The sequence below is a fragment of the Drosophila suzukii genome, chromosome 2L (assembly GCF_043229965.1).
Source record: "Drosophila suzukii chromosome 2L, CBGP_Dsuzu_IsoJpt1.0, whole genome shotgun sequence".
NCBI classification, from domain to species: Eukaryota; Metazoa; Arthropoda; class Insecta; order Diptera; family Drosophilidae; genus Drosophila; species Drosophila suzukii.
Window position 1 is genome coordinate 2,969,409 of NC_092080.1, and position 15,436 is coordinate 2,984,844.

Below are 15,436 nucleotides of genomic sequence, written 5' to 3' on the forward strand. Positions count from 1 at the left end.
GGCGTGGGCGAAAGCCAATAGGAGGTCGTTCTTTATCAGACCCCTTTCTGGCGATTTTCCCCCGTCCCTGAAAGGAAGTGAACTAAGGAGATGATTGCTTAGCTATTTTATAGCCGAATTTAATATATTTTTGTAAGTGATGAGAATGACTGATATTACATCAGTGATAAATAAAATATTTAAATTAAATGTATCTTATTTAACAAAGGAACACCTTATCTTATAGAACTATATTTCTTAAATGAATGTTATAAGTCAGTATTTTTAATATTAAACCAACACGTGTAAGACATTGCAATTTGATATTTAATTAACAATCTTACAATTTTTGATCATATAACAAACTAAGATATTACAAAATGCTTTATATTTTCTAGCCTGTTTGAATAATAGAAATCCAGAATTCAAACGTAAAATTCCTTTAGTAGAAATTTCCTTCGATACTTTGTTGTAATCTATATATAATTAGCATCTCTGCCGTGGGGGACCTGCCATTTGGAAGAACTCCACGGCAAGCTGTGCAAATTTGACGGCAAAAATCAATTTGGAAACGATTTCGGAGGAGACGTGGGCGTCGCCCGCGAAAAGGAAACGCCAATATGACACGCTCAGCGGAGGAGGAGCAACTTGACTGACTGGGGCCGGGTCTCATGTTACCACAAGCCGGGCCAAGACCCAAAGCCCATAGCCATAGCCACAGCCAAAGCCATCGTCTAAGCCAAGAGCATTAACCAGCTATCGACGACGCTGACGGATGGCCAAAAGTCCGAGGAGTCGCAGCCGGCGGAAGATAAGCGCCGCCAAAGACAAATGCGTCTTGTGGGTTCAGAAAATCGCCGAGATTATTACGATTTTTCATAATAAATTGTGGCAAATCAGGCGCTCTGGCATTATAAGGCATCATTAACAACGACAACGACAACAAACTCGCAGCGGGCGAGGCTCCGATCCTTCTCCCCTGGCCACCCCTTAAGGACCATCTCTTGAGGCGCAAGCTAACACTGTGTAGGCCAAAAGCGTTAACAAGTCGGGCCTATGACGTTGCAGGCGACTCGAGGAGACGCGAACTTCGAAAGGAAAGGCACTGGGAGAAATTTGTAGGTTTGAGGAAAAAATTCTGAATACCAGATGGTCTTTAGTCCTTATAGAACCCACATTCTGTGCTAACTATTAAGCGTTGTCAAGGTTTCAACAATTGTTAAGCATAGTGCTCTTTCTCCGATAAAGCTAATTATCTTATAACCTATATGTTGGTAGATCAAATTTGTAAAAAATATTCTCAAAAATATAATTCTTATGAATGTTTAATAATAATAACATATTTTCAGATATTAAATTCTTTCCATATTTTTTTTGAGTGTCTTGGGTCCAACAAGTGGGAAGTGCTTTCCGTTCCGCCCCATCCCCAGCCCCAACCCCATTTCGATCAGGTCCGGTCCAGTCCGGTGCGTTGTGATCCAGTGTGGTGCAGAGTGGTGCAGTGTGGTGCGGTCCGGGCAAAGATCAAGCCAGCACCACCAAAGTTGGCGCAGTGCGTGGCGCTCGTCGGCCTCCTGCGAGTTTTCTTTGAAGTCCGATGCCAGCGAGCGGCCAAAGTCGTTTATGAGCAGAATGTGTACGCGTTGATGACGCTGATCTGTGTGCAGCAACAACAATAAGCAGAGCGTCGCATGTGCGCAACATCATCCACATCTATTGGAGCAGAAGGAGTAAAACCCACCTAGGAACCCACTGCAGCGAACTCCACTGAACCCAACCCAAGATAGGCTGCACTGGAAAAAACAACAACATGGGTGGGATCTATGAAACGGATAAAACTTGGATTCAAAAATGACAGTGTGACCTTGCCTCTCACATAAACCTTCGAATTTCAGTGACCGTTTACCTTGCAGATTACTCAAAAATTTACTTTGATTTCGTTGACTTTAAGAATACTAACTTCTTTACCTTTTTTAAACAGTAACACATAACATTCCATTTTCTCTGAAAAGTATTAATTTTTATCTTTGTGTATGGCCAAAGAAAAGTCCAAAACGAGCCGACCATGTGCCGCATTTACTTGTCAATTTGTTTTTTGGTCAACGTTTAAATAATGAACTCATATTTGCAACTCGGCCCGAGACTCTGTGGCTGTGTTGCTGCACATGCGGCGCATGTCATGTTGCATTATGGTCGGCCAGTTGCCACATGGCCGCTGTTCGACATCCCTGTCCCCCAGAAAGGGGGTTGACCGTTGGATAGGGGGAGTGCAAAGGGGGAGTGGGAATCGCACTTGCTGTAACTTAATTCCAGGAAGGCTTTTGACCGACCGCGCGACTAGGAAATGCCAACTCCCAAGCTCCAGAGGGTGGTCAACTCCATAGCACGAAATGGAGTTCATACGTAATGCGGTAAGGTGGTTGAGTTGGTGAACTGGGTGTGGTTCCAATGGCGCTGCCCATCCGGCAATCGAAAGTGCATGTGGGAGTCGAAAAGGAGAAGGCCTCCGGGGGAGGTACGTAAGGTGGATGGGTAGGAAAACAACAGTTAAATGAACTTTAGGCAGTAGTAGGAAAGTGCGGGTCTTGAACTTTAAAGGCTGATAAATTTAATTTTGTAAAATATATAAAACTTAGAAAAAGAAACTGAAAAAACTCTTAAATAAAGATATATCTTTTATTCTCGGTCTTAAAAATCATTGCTTGCCAATCCCATATAATAAATGATTTTCTGGAACTATATACATAGGTTATGTTTTCCTTGGCGCCAGTTTCATTCACTTTTCGCACATGACAATTAATCCACCGCCTGATTATTGACAGTGATAACGAAACTCTGGCATTGAACTATATGGGGCACTCTATAGGGAAAACACCCACCGGAGAACTCGATAGCCCGGGGGCAATGGCAGTGGGAACTCCATTCGAGTGGCGATACTATCGGGCGTCACCAGCGACGCCATCTCTGACAGATTCGACGTCTCTCTTGGTTTGGTAACAAAAAACTGCACTGCATTCTCATAATTTTTATGCAAACTTGCTGAAATAAAGAAATCAGTTGGTGGACCCCAGAGCTTCGAGCTCGGGGGCGTTGGTGCATTGGAGCATTGGAGCACTGGAACATTGGAGCACTGGAGCATTTTCAATTTCAATTTGCTAATGCGCGAGGAGGCTTGGACTTGGACTTGGAGCTGAATCTGGGGATTGGGGTCTCGGTTCTGGGCTTGGCCACTTGTTTGCATCAATTTGAATTTTAATTGAAAATGCGCCGGGTCTTGGAAATGCTAAGAACAGCACGCGAATCCGAGTCGGAACAGAAGACAGAAGACTGGCGCCAGTTGTCGGCCGACTCATGTGGGTGGCTATATAACTTCGATTCGAGCTGATTTACGGCAGTTGGTTCCGTTTAGCAATGGTTCTGCCTGCAGGTTCATGCAAATTGCCAGGGCTAAACAAACGAGTGCTAATTAATTAAGCTTTTCATATGTAAATGGTGAGCATGAAGTGCTCTTAATTTCTGGTTTTATGTGGTCTAAAAAATTGTTAACCTATAATAAATTATGCTGGCAATTAAGACTGGGATTTTTATATTATTAATATAGAATATGATATTGCTGGGTGAGCTAGTAATAGTATGGTTTAATGGCGGCTGGAAATATTACCATATTTTCTTATATATATCTTTAAATTATAATCATTTGGTCATAGCATTTTATGTTTAGAAGGTAATAAAAGTATTTTTTACTAACGAAACATATGTTTCAGTACCAATTAATTAAACTTTCATATCTAAATGAAAAATATGAAAACCCCTTCATTTTCATTTTAATTATTAGACTCCCCCTTTTGATTAATCGCGGTCGGATTCAGAGTCTAACCGCTTATCAAAACACCATCAGAATGTTCTGAAATATGCGGCCGCACGAGGACCAAACAAGGAATAATATGCCGGACACACCCAATAAATTTCGAAGAATGCTCAATCCTTTTACCATTTCCAGAAACTCGATCATGGGGGTTGCAACTGCACATCGAAACATCAGAACATCCGAACGTCAGAACTCAGAACATCAGAAGTGTAGCGCACAGGATAATGAACCCCCGATTATGGCCAGAAAGTGAAGCGAATGAATTCATTAGGGAAAACTGCTGGCTGGCCGACCGCTGACCCTTTGGCCGAAAAGGGGCATGGGCATTTGGCCAACTGTTGTGGGTTCGGGCCCCGAGAAATTGATGAAAAGTGACTGAGCCCGGCGCAGCACACGAACGGCACACGAAGGACTTGAGCGTGTCGTGTTAATTGCCACTAACTATACGATATAAAGCGGGTCGGTCGGGAGCGGTGAGCGGTGAGCCCTATCGACATTGTTTGCGGGGCGGACAGCCAGCCAGCCAGCCATATGGTGCTCGGGCCTCCCGAAGATGTATCTATTTTGGGCAGTGCTGGAATTAATTACGTGCTGACCAAAATGTGATCAGCGGACTGCCTGTGCCTATTATGGGTTGAAATTAGTGGTGAATAGTAGCAATAAAAATAGCTAAACTTATCTAAAGTTTTTTATAATCAAACGGGATAATATCTACCATTGAAATATATAATTCAAAGGGTAAAATTTTCTTTGATCAACGCATTTTTTTAAAATTTAAACATAAATGATTATACTATCTTGACTGTAAATGGTTCCAGCATCATAACAAAAATTGTTAAATATAGATATTATTTTATAGTTCAGTGTATTTCATATTTCGCAGTCTTAAATAAATTAATTTTTTTTATTAGCTATTTTGGCATTTAAAAAACCCCAATTTATCCATAAAATAGCCAAGTTAACAACGCTGATATCTACTGCGGCAGACGGCCACTGAATGAAAGAAGTCCTGCCACCTGATGTCTGATTTGATGGCCAAAAGGAGGAAAGACGATGGGCATTGGACCCTCGGGAATGGAATTTACGGTTTCACTTTCAGCGTTCAAATCAGAACAGGTAAACGGAGGCCCTCGATAAGCAGACGGTTCCAACTGACAGTTGTGCGTCTCGCCCAGAGATAAAGTTAATTGCCCGGCGTTTACAATCTGTTAGTTTATGAAGTGTTGCTAACACTTCTGTATCATCGTATCGCCGGCTCGTTAAATCCACTTCAGAATTCTCTCAATGGCGGAAACGGAAGAAAGTCTTTCTCTTCATACATATTTCAGCAGATAGTACGTCATTCTATTGCTCCATTTGCATTTCCTGCTAGCTATTCATCATCACATGTGCTCAAAAGCCCGTCACGTGAGTCCGACGACTTCAAAAATCACCAGCAAATGTATATATATTTTTAAAGATTTTTCCTCTTTCTGGGGACTAGGTTTTACTATATCAATAATAATGTATTTTACAAATATTTTACCTAGCCCGCTTTATTATATTTCTATCCCTTTTTTTCGTTTAAAAATTCCATAATTTTACCACACGCAGTGGGCAATGAACTCTCTTGTGAAATACTGACTTTTTTCGATTTTTAAGGGTCATATGGACTGTTTCTAATAAAAAGTAGGCCCAGCTGAATGAAGCTGAGGAAAGTCGCATACATAAATCATTTTTTCGGCCTAGGCTGTGGAGCATCGGCTTGAAACCCTCGAAGAAGGGGGCTGGCTATTTTTGGACACCGAGAGTCGCATCTTTTGTAAATTTCCGAGGGGCTATTGCGGGTGGACCTGGTGGTATTCCCCATATATATGGTATATTTGTAAATGCTACCGCATCGATTTGCGTGCGATGTGTGTCAAGTAGATGCAATCGCCGGGCGGAGTGATGGAATCTCTGGATCGGATCGGATCAGTTCGGAGTGGGATGGAATCGATTTGCCTGCAAATTAGCGAATCGGATATGACAGGAATGAGAGAAAGAGGGGGGAGTGCTACTTTCTACCCCTTCTGACTGTACTTTATGCAATATTTATACCTGGATCGTGGCTCTTGGGAAATTCAAATTGCAGATGAGCCACCGATGATCGCAGATGTCGAGCAGGAAGTGAAGGTAATTTTAGTGCGGCATATAAGGCGGCTAATTAAGCGGCGACAAGACAAAATCATAACCACAATTAACCGTTCGGCGAACATGTCACTGGGAGAAGGCAATCGTGGCGCTGGGCCCTCGATCCCTAATCCCAATTCCGATCTCGGGATGATGGGCCTGGCAAACACAGAGCGACATGTCAACTATAACCACCCATCGATCGGGCTTGTCGACAACTCAGAAGACTACAAACATCCAACGACAAGTAACAACATTTATCAACGCTCGCCGATCTACAGCAGTCCAGGCACGAAGCCCACGAGGGGGTTAAGAGATGGTGATGGAGCCGGGGTTATGGGAGATCTGGGTGAGCTGGGGGAGATCAGGGGGCTGGGTGATCTGCCTGCCTCATCATCAAGTTGATGGCCACAGGAGTCTTCAGTCCGCAGTCTCTTGACTGCACTTAGCGACTACTAACGCCAGGTTTCGTCGGTCATGTAACTCAAGAATGCACTGGGAGAAATAGATTGGAAATTTGAATTTTTAGATAATAACGAAGGAAATAAAGAACCAGTAACAAAGTATTTTACATTATAATAAAAAACCGTTTTAAAGGAAAGAAACTAACCAAATTTAGAAAATACTTTACATAGACAAATCGGAAAAAATCTATCATTATATTGTAGAAATATTGTTCAAAATTCTTTTAATTATTTTTGTTAAGTCTATAAATCGCCTCGAGAGACTTTTAAGATATATAATAACATATTTCAGGTATTTTTTCTACAACCTAAAATAATGTTCATTCTTAACATAAAAAAATTAATTACGTAAATATATTGTGTAACATGATTACTTTTCTTAAATAGAGATCCTTAAATTATCTTTGGAGGCCCTTAAAATCTTAGTCAAAATTGTAGTAGTTCTACAATTTTTTAGTCTTGAATAAAACATTGTTATTCTAGAACCGAAACTGTCATTTTTATTCTCGTTGTGCTTTAAAGCTTATAATTACTTTGATTTTATAATGGGTTCCAATGGGTAAGTGTGTCATATCTCAATGATGGGTAATGTAAGTCCCCCTAATTCTTTCAGTGTGCGGAATAGAACCTATGCGGTCTGCGACTGGCTTTACAGTTAAGGTCGCTGATCGCTGACAGGTTGCCATCCGCGATCCGCAGGCCGGTGTCGAATGCTGGGCACGATCATTTGCATGTGGCCTGGCATAAAGCATAAAGTTGAGCTCCGCTGGATGGCGGGATGACTGGATGACTGGATGGCTGGATGGATCCACTGCGATGCGATGGACAGTTGTCGTGGCTGGGCTGTCAGCCGGCGGCGCAATTTCTCTCCGGGATTTGATTTATGCCATGCGATCGCACATCGCTCACTTGTCGGAGTTGGGTTTCGGGGACTCCAGAGAGAGGGGCTGGCTGGAGGATGGAGATCTGCCGATCATATCTAGTGCTCCACATCAGCGCAGCGATTAAGCAATATGTTTTTTTCGGATCAGACTTACCCACACTTACACCCGCTTATCTGGCATCTCCCGGCCGCTTACGAAATCCGATTCCCAATCGAAATCGAAAATCGCTAGCCGACTCGGCTGGCGATATGTGTGCGAGTACCAAGATTAATGTTGATGCTTTTTCAATTACAACTCTGGCAGCATACAAATTTGGAGTAAAACGTAATCGCTCGTAATCTCAGACGTCCTAAACGACGACTTGGTCCACGATTCCTGCTCCACAGCAATGCTCCATACTCCTCGACCTGGCGACTCCTCGACTGAGGCTCCTCCACTGCCGGCTTTTCCACTGACTGACTGCCTAAGTGGCTGCTGGCTGCTGAATGTTGGGTGCTGGATGCTGGATGCCTGAGCTCGGATTGCATTTCCTAATGTTTGTTTTGCATGAGCTTTTTGTCTTGCCTTCTCGCTGGCATTTCTTTTTATTTTTTTGGATACTCTTACTGGAGGTATTTCGATTTCACGCAGAAGTTTACATTACAGCCTAGAACCTCAAAAATCCATAGAGCTGAACATAGCCTATATAAGCTATAAAACCCATTCAAATTATTATACAGTATTTTTTTAAACAGAACATAAACATTTTGTTCGATCTCATACGCTCTACTAGATAGATGGCTCGACTCTTTCTTACTAGACCAAAATCTTGGGTCGACTTTGTCGATTTTTTTAATAAGTAAAGAAAAATTATCAACTTTGTTGATTAAGTAAACTTTCTGAATAATAGAAATATTTTCTAAAATTTAAAAACAAGTTGCTTGCTGGAAAATGTTTTATGGGATGTAGAAAAATTAATTTTTAAAATTATCATTAACTTTGAGTATTTAAAATTGGGTTTTGGGTGTAGATTATTTTGTATCCGTATTGACTTAATTTGTATAGAATTTAATTTCAGAAAAGTACAACTACGATACAGAATTATAAATTATATTTTCCGGATAGGGTACTCACTCTTCGGCTTCGAAAACTAAATTAACTTTTTCTAGTTTTTGTTAGCGCTCTGTGACATGCGCCGCTCGCTGATTGCCAGGCCAGCTCTTCCAGCTCCACCTCCTGCTCCTCCTGCTCCTTCAGCTCCTCCTGATCCTCTTCTGCCCCCCGGATTTCTTGGCAATTACAAATGCCGCAACTTGTATCTCGGCCCGCCATCGATTTGTATGGCATGGAATGGGCCATGGAATCGAAATCGGAATCGCATCCACATTGGAGTCTCCGATATGTGGCTTCCATCGATCGCATCTCGTTTGCTTTGTCAATTGCAATTTGTTATCGCGTTGCCGGACTAATGGGGAGTAAGTCCCCGATCTCAGGTGGCTCTGGGATCGGGGATCCGAAATCTGGGATCGATTTGCATTCAGCCAAGCGCAAAGAGCGGCTGACTTTTGTGGTCTACGATTTGGCTGGCTTCCCTTTAGGCAGTGATTAGCCGCAGGACAATGGCAAAAAAAGGATGCCGCAGCAACAAAGGGCGGCAGACATCACAGGAGTCGATGTCCCAGTAGGTCACTGGGTGAAGAAATCTCGGGCAGACAATCGGGCGACAGGTACAACGATCCTTGGACTCGGTCTTCGGCTTTGTCTTCTCCGCAAGGTGTTTCCCTTCCTTCCAGCTGATGTGACCAATTCCATCTGTACTGCATTTTTTTGCAATTGCACAAGAGACGCGCTCTGATTACCGAGGAACTGCAATGATTGGCCTTTGTCTGGTTGGGTTCCTTCTGGGAATACGTTTTTGTGGGCCGTCTTATTTATGGCCGAAAGGTGTTGCTGTTGCAGCAAACTGTCGCTAATGGTGTGTCCCACATTGCAGTCACACATTTTAAGGGATTCCGATTAATAATAAAATGGTTTGGACAACGTTTGTTCTGAACTATGCAAGAAATACTTTGTTTCGTTATCAATAAATAACTTCTAAATATTTGAAGATCTTAAAAGATGTCATTTAATCAAATCTTTCTAATGTTAATTAACTAAAATATATTTATCCCAACTGAACTCCTAACTCCAAAATAATGAATTTCCTCTCTTTCTTAAAATTCAAAAAGGTAATTTAACTATATTATGATAATATTATTATCTAATCTACATAACGACATGGACAATGTTTAAGAATGTAAGTATTTAGTTGTCGAATTTTAAAACCATACCTACAAAATTAGTTTCATTTTCATGCAACCATTTCTTAACCAAAGTCTAATTAATAAATATCTTTTTGAGTGGATTTCGTAAAGTGTACTTTAACTTGATTATCACTACGTGCCTAAGCTGAAGTTTCCAGCCATATCTGGAATTTATAGGTATGCTTCATACCTGTCCAACATAAAGTCTTATCACCGCAGGGCTCTAATCAAATAGTCAGATTCAGATAAACCTCGACGGGTTCAGTTTTCGGTTCGGGCATGCTTCACTGGTAATCCAATCCAATCAGGACCTGAACTACCGTCTGCCATGTCAATCAGGACTCGATAAGCAGCCGTCGCTACGTTTATCACCTGCACTCCTGGGTCCTCTGGTGTCCTTTCCTTTGGTATCACATGCTATCCCTTTGGGACTCGGGACGCATGCGCCGAGATCCGTTCGGCAAATATGCTGGCAAAGGATTGCAGAAAGGAAACGTGGAGCGTCGGTGGTGTCAGCTAATTAAATATTTGCATTGCCGAAAGGTGCAAAACGCCGACTGATATGGATTGATATACCCAGAATATGATTATTGGGGGCGGGTTGAAAGGAAGTCCCCGAAATGGAAAGTGTATGACAAATCGGTTCCCTGTTTGCACATGCCAAAGGTGTTTTCTCCGAGAATTCGATATTGCTATTGTTGTGATTTCGGATTTTCGAGAGGGTTGACGGAAATTGTCACAAAATATGAGCAGCGGCAGTCCCCAAGATGCGGATGTTTGGTTTCCTGTTAATTATTGTGTATAAAAAGATACACAGAAACTATGAAATGAACAGAAATATGTATATAAAAGTTGTTGTTTTCTAATAAAGTAATCTATAAATTGGTCTTTATATATATGGCTGTTCTTTTACTGAATTTTCTAAAGACTATTTCCTCTTTGTTAGCTTTAAAGAATAGGAGCTCCATTTCAAGCTCTGAGATCTTTTCTATAAAACCAATTCCTAAAAACTTGTAAAATAATAAGTACCATTTAAGTTTCTTTTAGTATTTTCTATATTTTATTTTTATAAAAATATTCATTCTCTTAAAACTAGGAATAATCTTAACAACAGTTTGCTTAAAAGTAATGAGAATACATAAATTAGGATAATAATTAAATGAGTAGATTTGGTCAAATGCTGCGTGTGACAATGAAGCAATGTACATGAACTTAAGACCTAGGAATACTAGAACTGAAATAAATATAATAATAGTAGCACCAAAACCGAATCGACTTCTTACAACCTAAGCTAAGTTATTGTCTGTTTGTTTGGTCTTCGCCAGCGGAATGTGAGTTTTTTGGTACTGCTGAAGGATTCTCCCGAGTCCCAGAGAATCCTACGCAATGGTGATGGTACAGTTGGAGCTGGAGTGCTTGTTCAGGAGCGACATCCTCGAGAAGGACTTGTGGCACACCTGGCAGGCGTACTTCTTGACGTCCACGTGGGTCTGCTGATGGGCTCGCAGGTTCGAGCGGTCGGCAAAGGATCGTGGGCAGTCGGGGCACTGGAAGGGCTTCTCGCCGGTGTGGGTGCGGATGTGTCCCTGGAGCAGCCAGGGTCGCGAGAAGGCCTTGCCGCAGATAGGGCACTTGCAGGGCAGCGTATGGGTGCGGATGTGCATCTTCAGGGCTCCGATGGTAGTGTACAGCTTGCCACACTCCTCGCAGGAGTGCGTCTTCTTCTCCTGGTTGCACTCGGCTGCGGGGCAGTGGAACTGACGGTGCTTGGACAGACCCATCGAGGTGGAGTACATCTTCTGGCACTCGTCGCACTTGAAGCGGTAGTTCTTGGCATGATTGGCGGTCACACTGCCGGACGAGGAGGAGCCACTCATGGAGGGAGCGGAGTAAGAGGAGTATCCCGAGGAGCTGCTCACACTGGCTCCGCTGCTGCTGCTGGACTTCGCCTCATCGAAGAGGTGGAACAGAGCCGGCAGCGGGATATCATTCCTCACGGACAGATCCTCTGGCTCGGATCCAGTTTCCAGATCGGATCCCGGGCTGGAGGGTGGTGTCATCTGCTGGTAGCTGTACACCGACTGGGGTGAGGCCATCGAACTGGCAGGCGAGGGATAGGCAGCCAGATGGGGCTGGTAGCTGCTCCACAATGCAGAGATGGGGTTGCATCCGGCGGCCATCACAAAGGCGGACTGGAAGGGATTAACCGAGGTTGTGGCGGTGGTATAACCAGTAGTTCCAGCTGTGAGTCCACGCATATGGATATTGGTTGGCTGGTAATCCTGGTCCTCCGCTGGTGGCGACAGCAGGCAGGAGTTGGAGTTTAGGCTGGAGATCCTTTCCGGTGTCTTGGAGAGATTCAGCACATAGTCGCGTTTCGGCTCGGGCTGTTGGTAATCCTGCGACTCCTCCTCGCGTCCCCTTTTCAAAGACAGATCCTGTGGCTGGTCCTGGGCAAACTGCGAGTCCTTGGTCAGGGCCAAGGCCTCCGTTTGCGGCAGACGCTCCTCCACGAAGACAATGGGGCGCTTCTTCAGCGGGCAGCTCTTGTAGTTGGCGGCCATTTTGGATTTTAGTATGCGATTAAGTTTTAGTTTCCGGTTGCGATTAGAGATCGACTTAAAGATCGGCGATGCGAGTTATATGGTTCGAGTTTGTAGAGTTCGATTTCGAGTTATAGAGCGGTGGTTGCGTTCTCAACGAGAGCTGAGGTGGCTGTGACAGGTCGACTGCGGAGCACGCTCTTTTATACCCGGAACTCAGCCTCTGTCGACGCCGGCGTCGCTGCCACCATTTGGTGGTGGTTCTTCTTCAAAACAACAACAAAAACACTCACACGTGTGCGTCGCTACCTAGCAACAACAACAATAGTACTTTTCCCATACCCTTATTGCGTATTTCCCTCACTTCCCTCTACCTGCTCTCTCTGACACTCTATATTTCTCTCTGTGAGAAGAGCAGGCGCAGGCGCACCCTCCTAGTTATAAGGATCCAATCCCAAAACGATCCCCCTATAAGTTATGACAGCTCTGCTGGCTCTCCAATTTCCCGGCCTGTTCACAACCCACCCGTAATAACTCCTGCAGGTCCGGAATGCTTCGAAATGCAAGTTACACTATCGCTTCCCTACCTCTATATCACCCTAAGTAATTTCTATTTTTAAGCACGAGTCAAATTGGACTCCTAGTGCTGTATGGGGTGGTTTCTGCACTTAGATCGAGTGCCAGTGCTTGGAGTACATCTGCCGGTTGCCTTGGTTTTTTTGGGGGGGAAGTGAACCTGGGCAACACGGACTCTGACAAAACTGACACCTTCGCCGAGAGGTGTTCCAAAAATAACACTGATAATGAGCCGAATTCCGAGCACCAAGTGTCAACTCTGGGGTGCACTCTACGCTGACTTATGGATCATCTCCAGTGGCTCATTGGCAGCGATCGATGGGAGTTCGTTGGGGATTTTTCGGGGGTATAGGAACCATCACTGCCTAACCAGACAGGAGCTGACGGATACTATCCAGTCTCCTGCGAGCTTACCTTTGGTCTTGGTAATCTTCCTGTTCCCACCAATGGTTGAAACTATAAACATTTTGACGATTTCCTTTTGTCAACATGAGAAAGCAATTACTAGTTCTTAACTAAACGTATCAAATGTACACGTTTTGTAAGATACCAGGTGTCTAAGTGATCATCATTAATTAGATTCCGAATATTTAGTTTTATTATAATTATAAACATCTTACAAAATATTTAGTAAGCTATCACCCTTAAGTAACTGCTTAGATTACTTATTATTCCATATTCTCTCACCAAAGTTTTCTTGAAATTTAAAAATAAGTGTATTTAAGAACAATGAACTAATTGAACCCTTAAACTAAATTAATTTGAAATAATTTTCTGAACTTGATACGCCATTATAAAATTCTTTGTATTTTCATTAACTTATAAAATAAAATTCAATTAAGGCGGAAAATATATAGCTTCGTATAACGCGTAGAATTAAAAACAACTTTAGGATATTTTGGTCCTTCCGAAAAACCGTTTGAGAGGAGTCTCCAAATATTATTCATCTTACATTTTATTTACAATATCAATTATTCGTTTAATACAACACCCAATGGTCTCTCCTGGTCTTATGCCACCTCCTCTGACCTTTGACTCGCTGCCTCATCGCGCACACACAACTTTCCCACCCAGCACCTCCAGACTCGCCACCCCTCCAACTATCGCTGGGAAACTTTCCCAACTCAACTCCCACTCCCGCATGGAGGACTTCGCATCCGGGAAAACAGACAAGCCCGCATAGCCAAGTCCGATTTCCCAGGGACGTCGAGAAAAAACCAGGCGCGGTGGTAAAATTGGAAAAAATCCGTAGCAAACCCAAAAGTTTTGATAAACCCAAATGGTGACAAAAAATTCCAACGCGGAATTCCAATTCCCCGCGATCTTCCGATCCTGCGACCAATGGCGTGAGGGAAAATGGAATATGTCGAGCCAATAACCCAGCCGCATTTCCATTTCGTATTTCCCTGCCGCGGATTTCCCTTCGCCGACTCTCCGGATGTGGATCAGAGCTGGATTTAAAGTAATTTCCCAGCTTATCCAATTACGCAGTCAGCGAAACTCAAGCAAAACAACAGCGGAGAGTGGGAAAACTGGCTGGGGGTTTTCTATATGTCCATAGGACCATCCTACCTGGTGGGTCATCCCGGATACCTCGGTTATTACGTGTGTTATTCCGCGCAACCAGCCGCCATGACACATCCAGGCACTCACATATCTACCTAATGATCACGTCTCCGAAGTCCTCGGCCGCGGAATGGCCCGCAGGACATCGTGGATAACCCGGCGGACCTCATTCATTCCGCGGGAAAATCCGCACTTGTCGTCCGCACATCCGCTTAAGTACCTGACTTGCAAAAATCCCGGGATGGGTTGGTCCGCTCATTAGCATTAGGTAGATGATTGGCGGCCAGTGTTTCCCGCTTCATTCATTAACTCAATATTTTGGGGAAAACCCTTTCGGGGTTTCTGCTTTTCTCCCCGACTCGTTTGGGATTTCTGCAGGTGCTCAGCTGCTTTCCGATTTTCCTGTTGTATTTTGGTCGATTTTCGCTGACAATGGGCCCGTCCCATTTTTGCACCTTGTCCTGTACTCATTTGTTGTAGCTGACAATAAAGAGCGAACACAAGGATCTGCAGAATGTAGAATGGCATTGTTGGGAGAGGAGCCAGGCGAAATTTCAAAGGGATCTGCAAAAGGAATTGGGTCGAGGAGTAATGGAGGAATGATGGAGAAAATTAAACGTCAAAGAAGATTTGGAACATTGACTTGATGGATGGAATTGTAAATAATTGAGTAGCTTCTTAAATATTTTAAAATATTATATGAAAAGTAAATGTTAGATCATTGTCAATAATATAAGTATCATAGGATTTTCATTTTAGTCACTAGATCCTAAAGGTTTTTGGTCAGTTGAATTAATATAATACTATAATAATAAACTTTGGTTCATTTTCCAAAAGAATATTTATTAAAATCATAACTTCTTGTACACATTTTTGTTACAATCACTAGATCTTAAGGTTATCTTTTCCCAAGGATCCTGTAACTGTTTTTCCAGCTTTCAAGTCTGAGTTCCTTATATCTCAACCCCACTCCTTCACAGTCCAATGGTTCCATCATAACCTAACAGTATCTCCAGCTCACCTGGCCCGGTGCACCTTTTGCAAAAAAAATAGATACGAAGAGGAGAAAGAAAAAGAAAGGAACGAACATTAAGGATACCACCAAGGAAAACAAACTATGGCC

At 43.1% G+C, this 15,436-nt stretch overlaps 1 protein-coding gene across 1 annotated transcript; it reads right to left on the reverse strand.

Moving 5' to 3' along the window:
- Positions 1-10,665: 10,665 nt before the first annotated feature.
- On the reverse strand, positions 10,666-12,340 carry sna (snail). The gene has a single exon (XM_017076976.4). The coding sequence runs from the start codon at positions 12,190-12,192 to the stop codon at positions 11,008-11,010; it is 1,185 nt and encodes a 394-aa protein (XP_016932465.2). The 5' UTR covers positions 12,193-12,340; the 3' UTR covers positions 10,666-11,007.
- Between the last annotated feature and the right edge of the window lie 3,096 nt (positions 12,341-15,436).

Bases quoted from the DNA above. Each gene is read 5' to 3' on its own strand.
- sna (XM_017076976.4), bottom strand. From the start codon at position 12,192: ATGGCCGCCAACTACAAGAGCTGCCCGCTGAAGAAGCGCCCCATTGTC.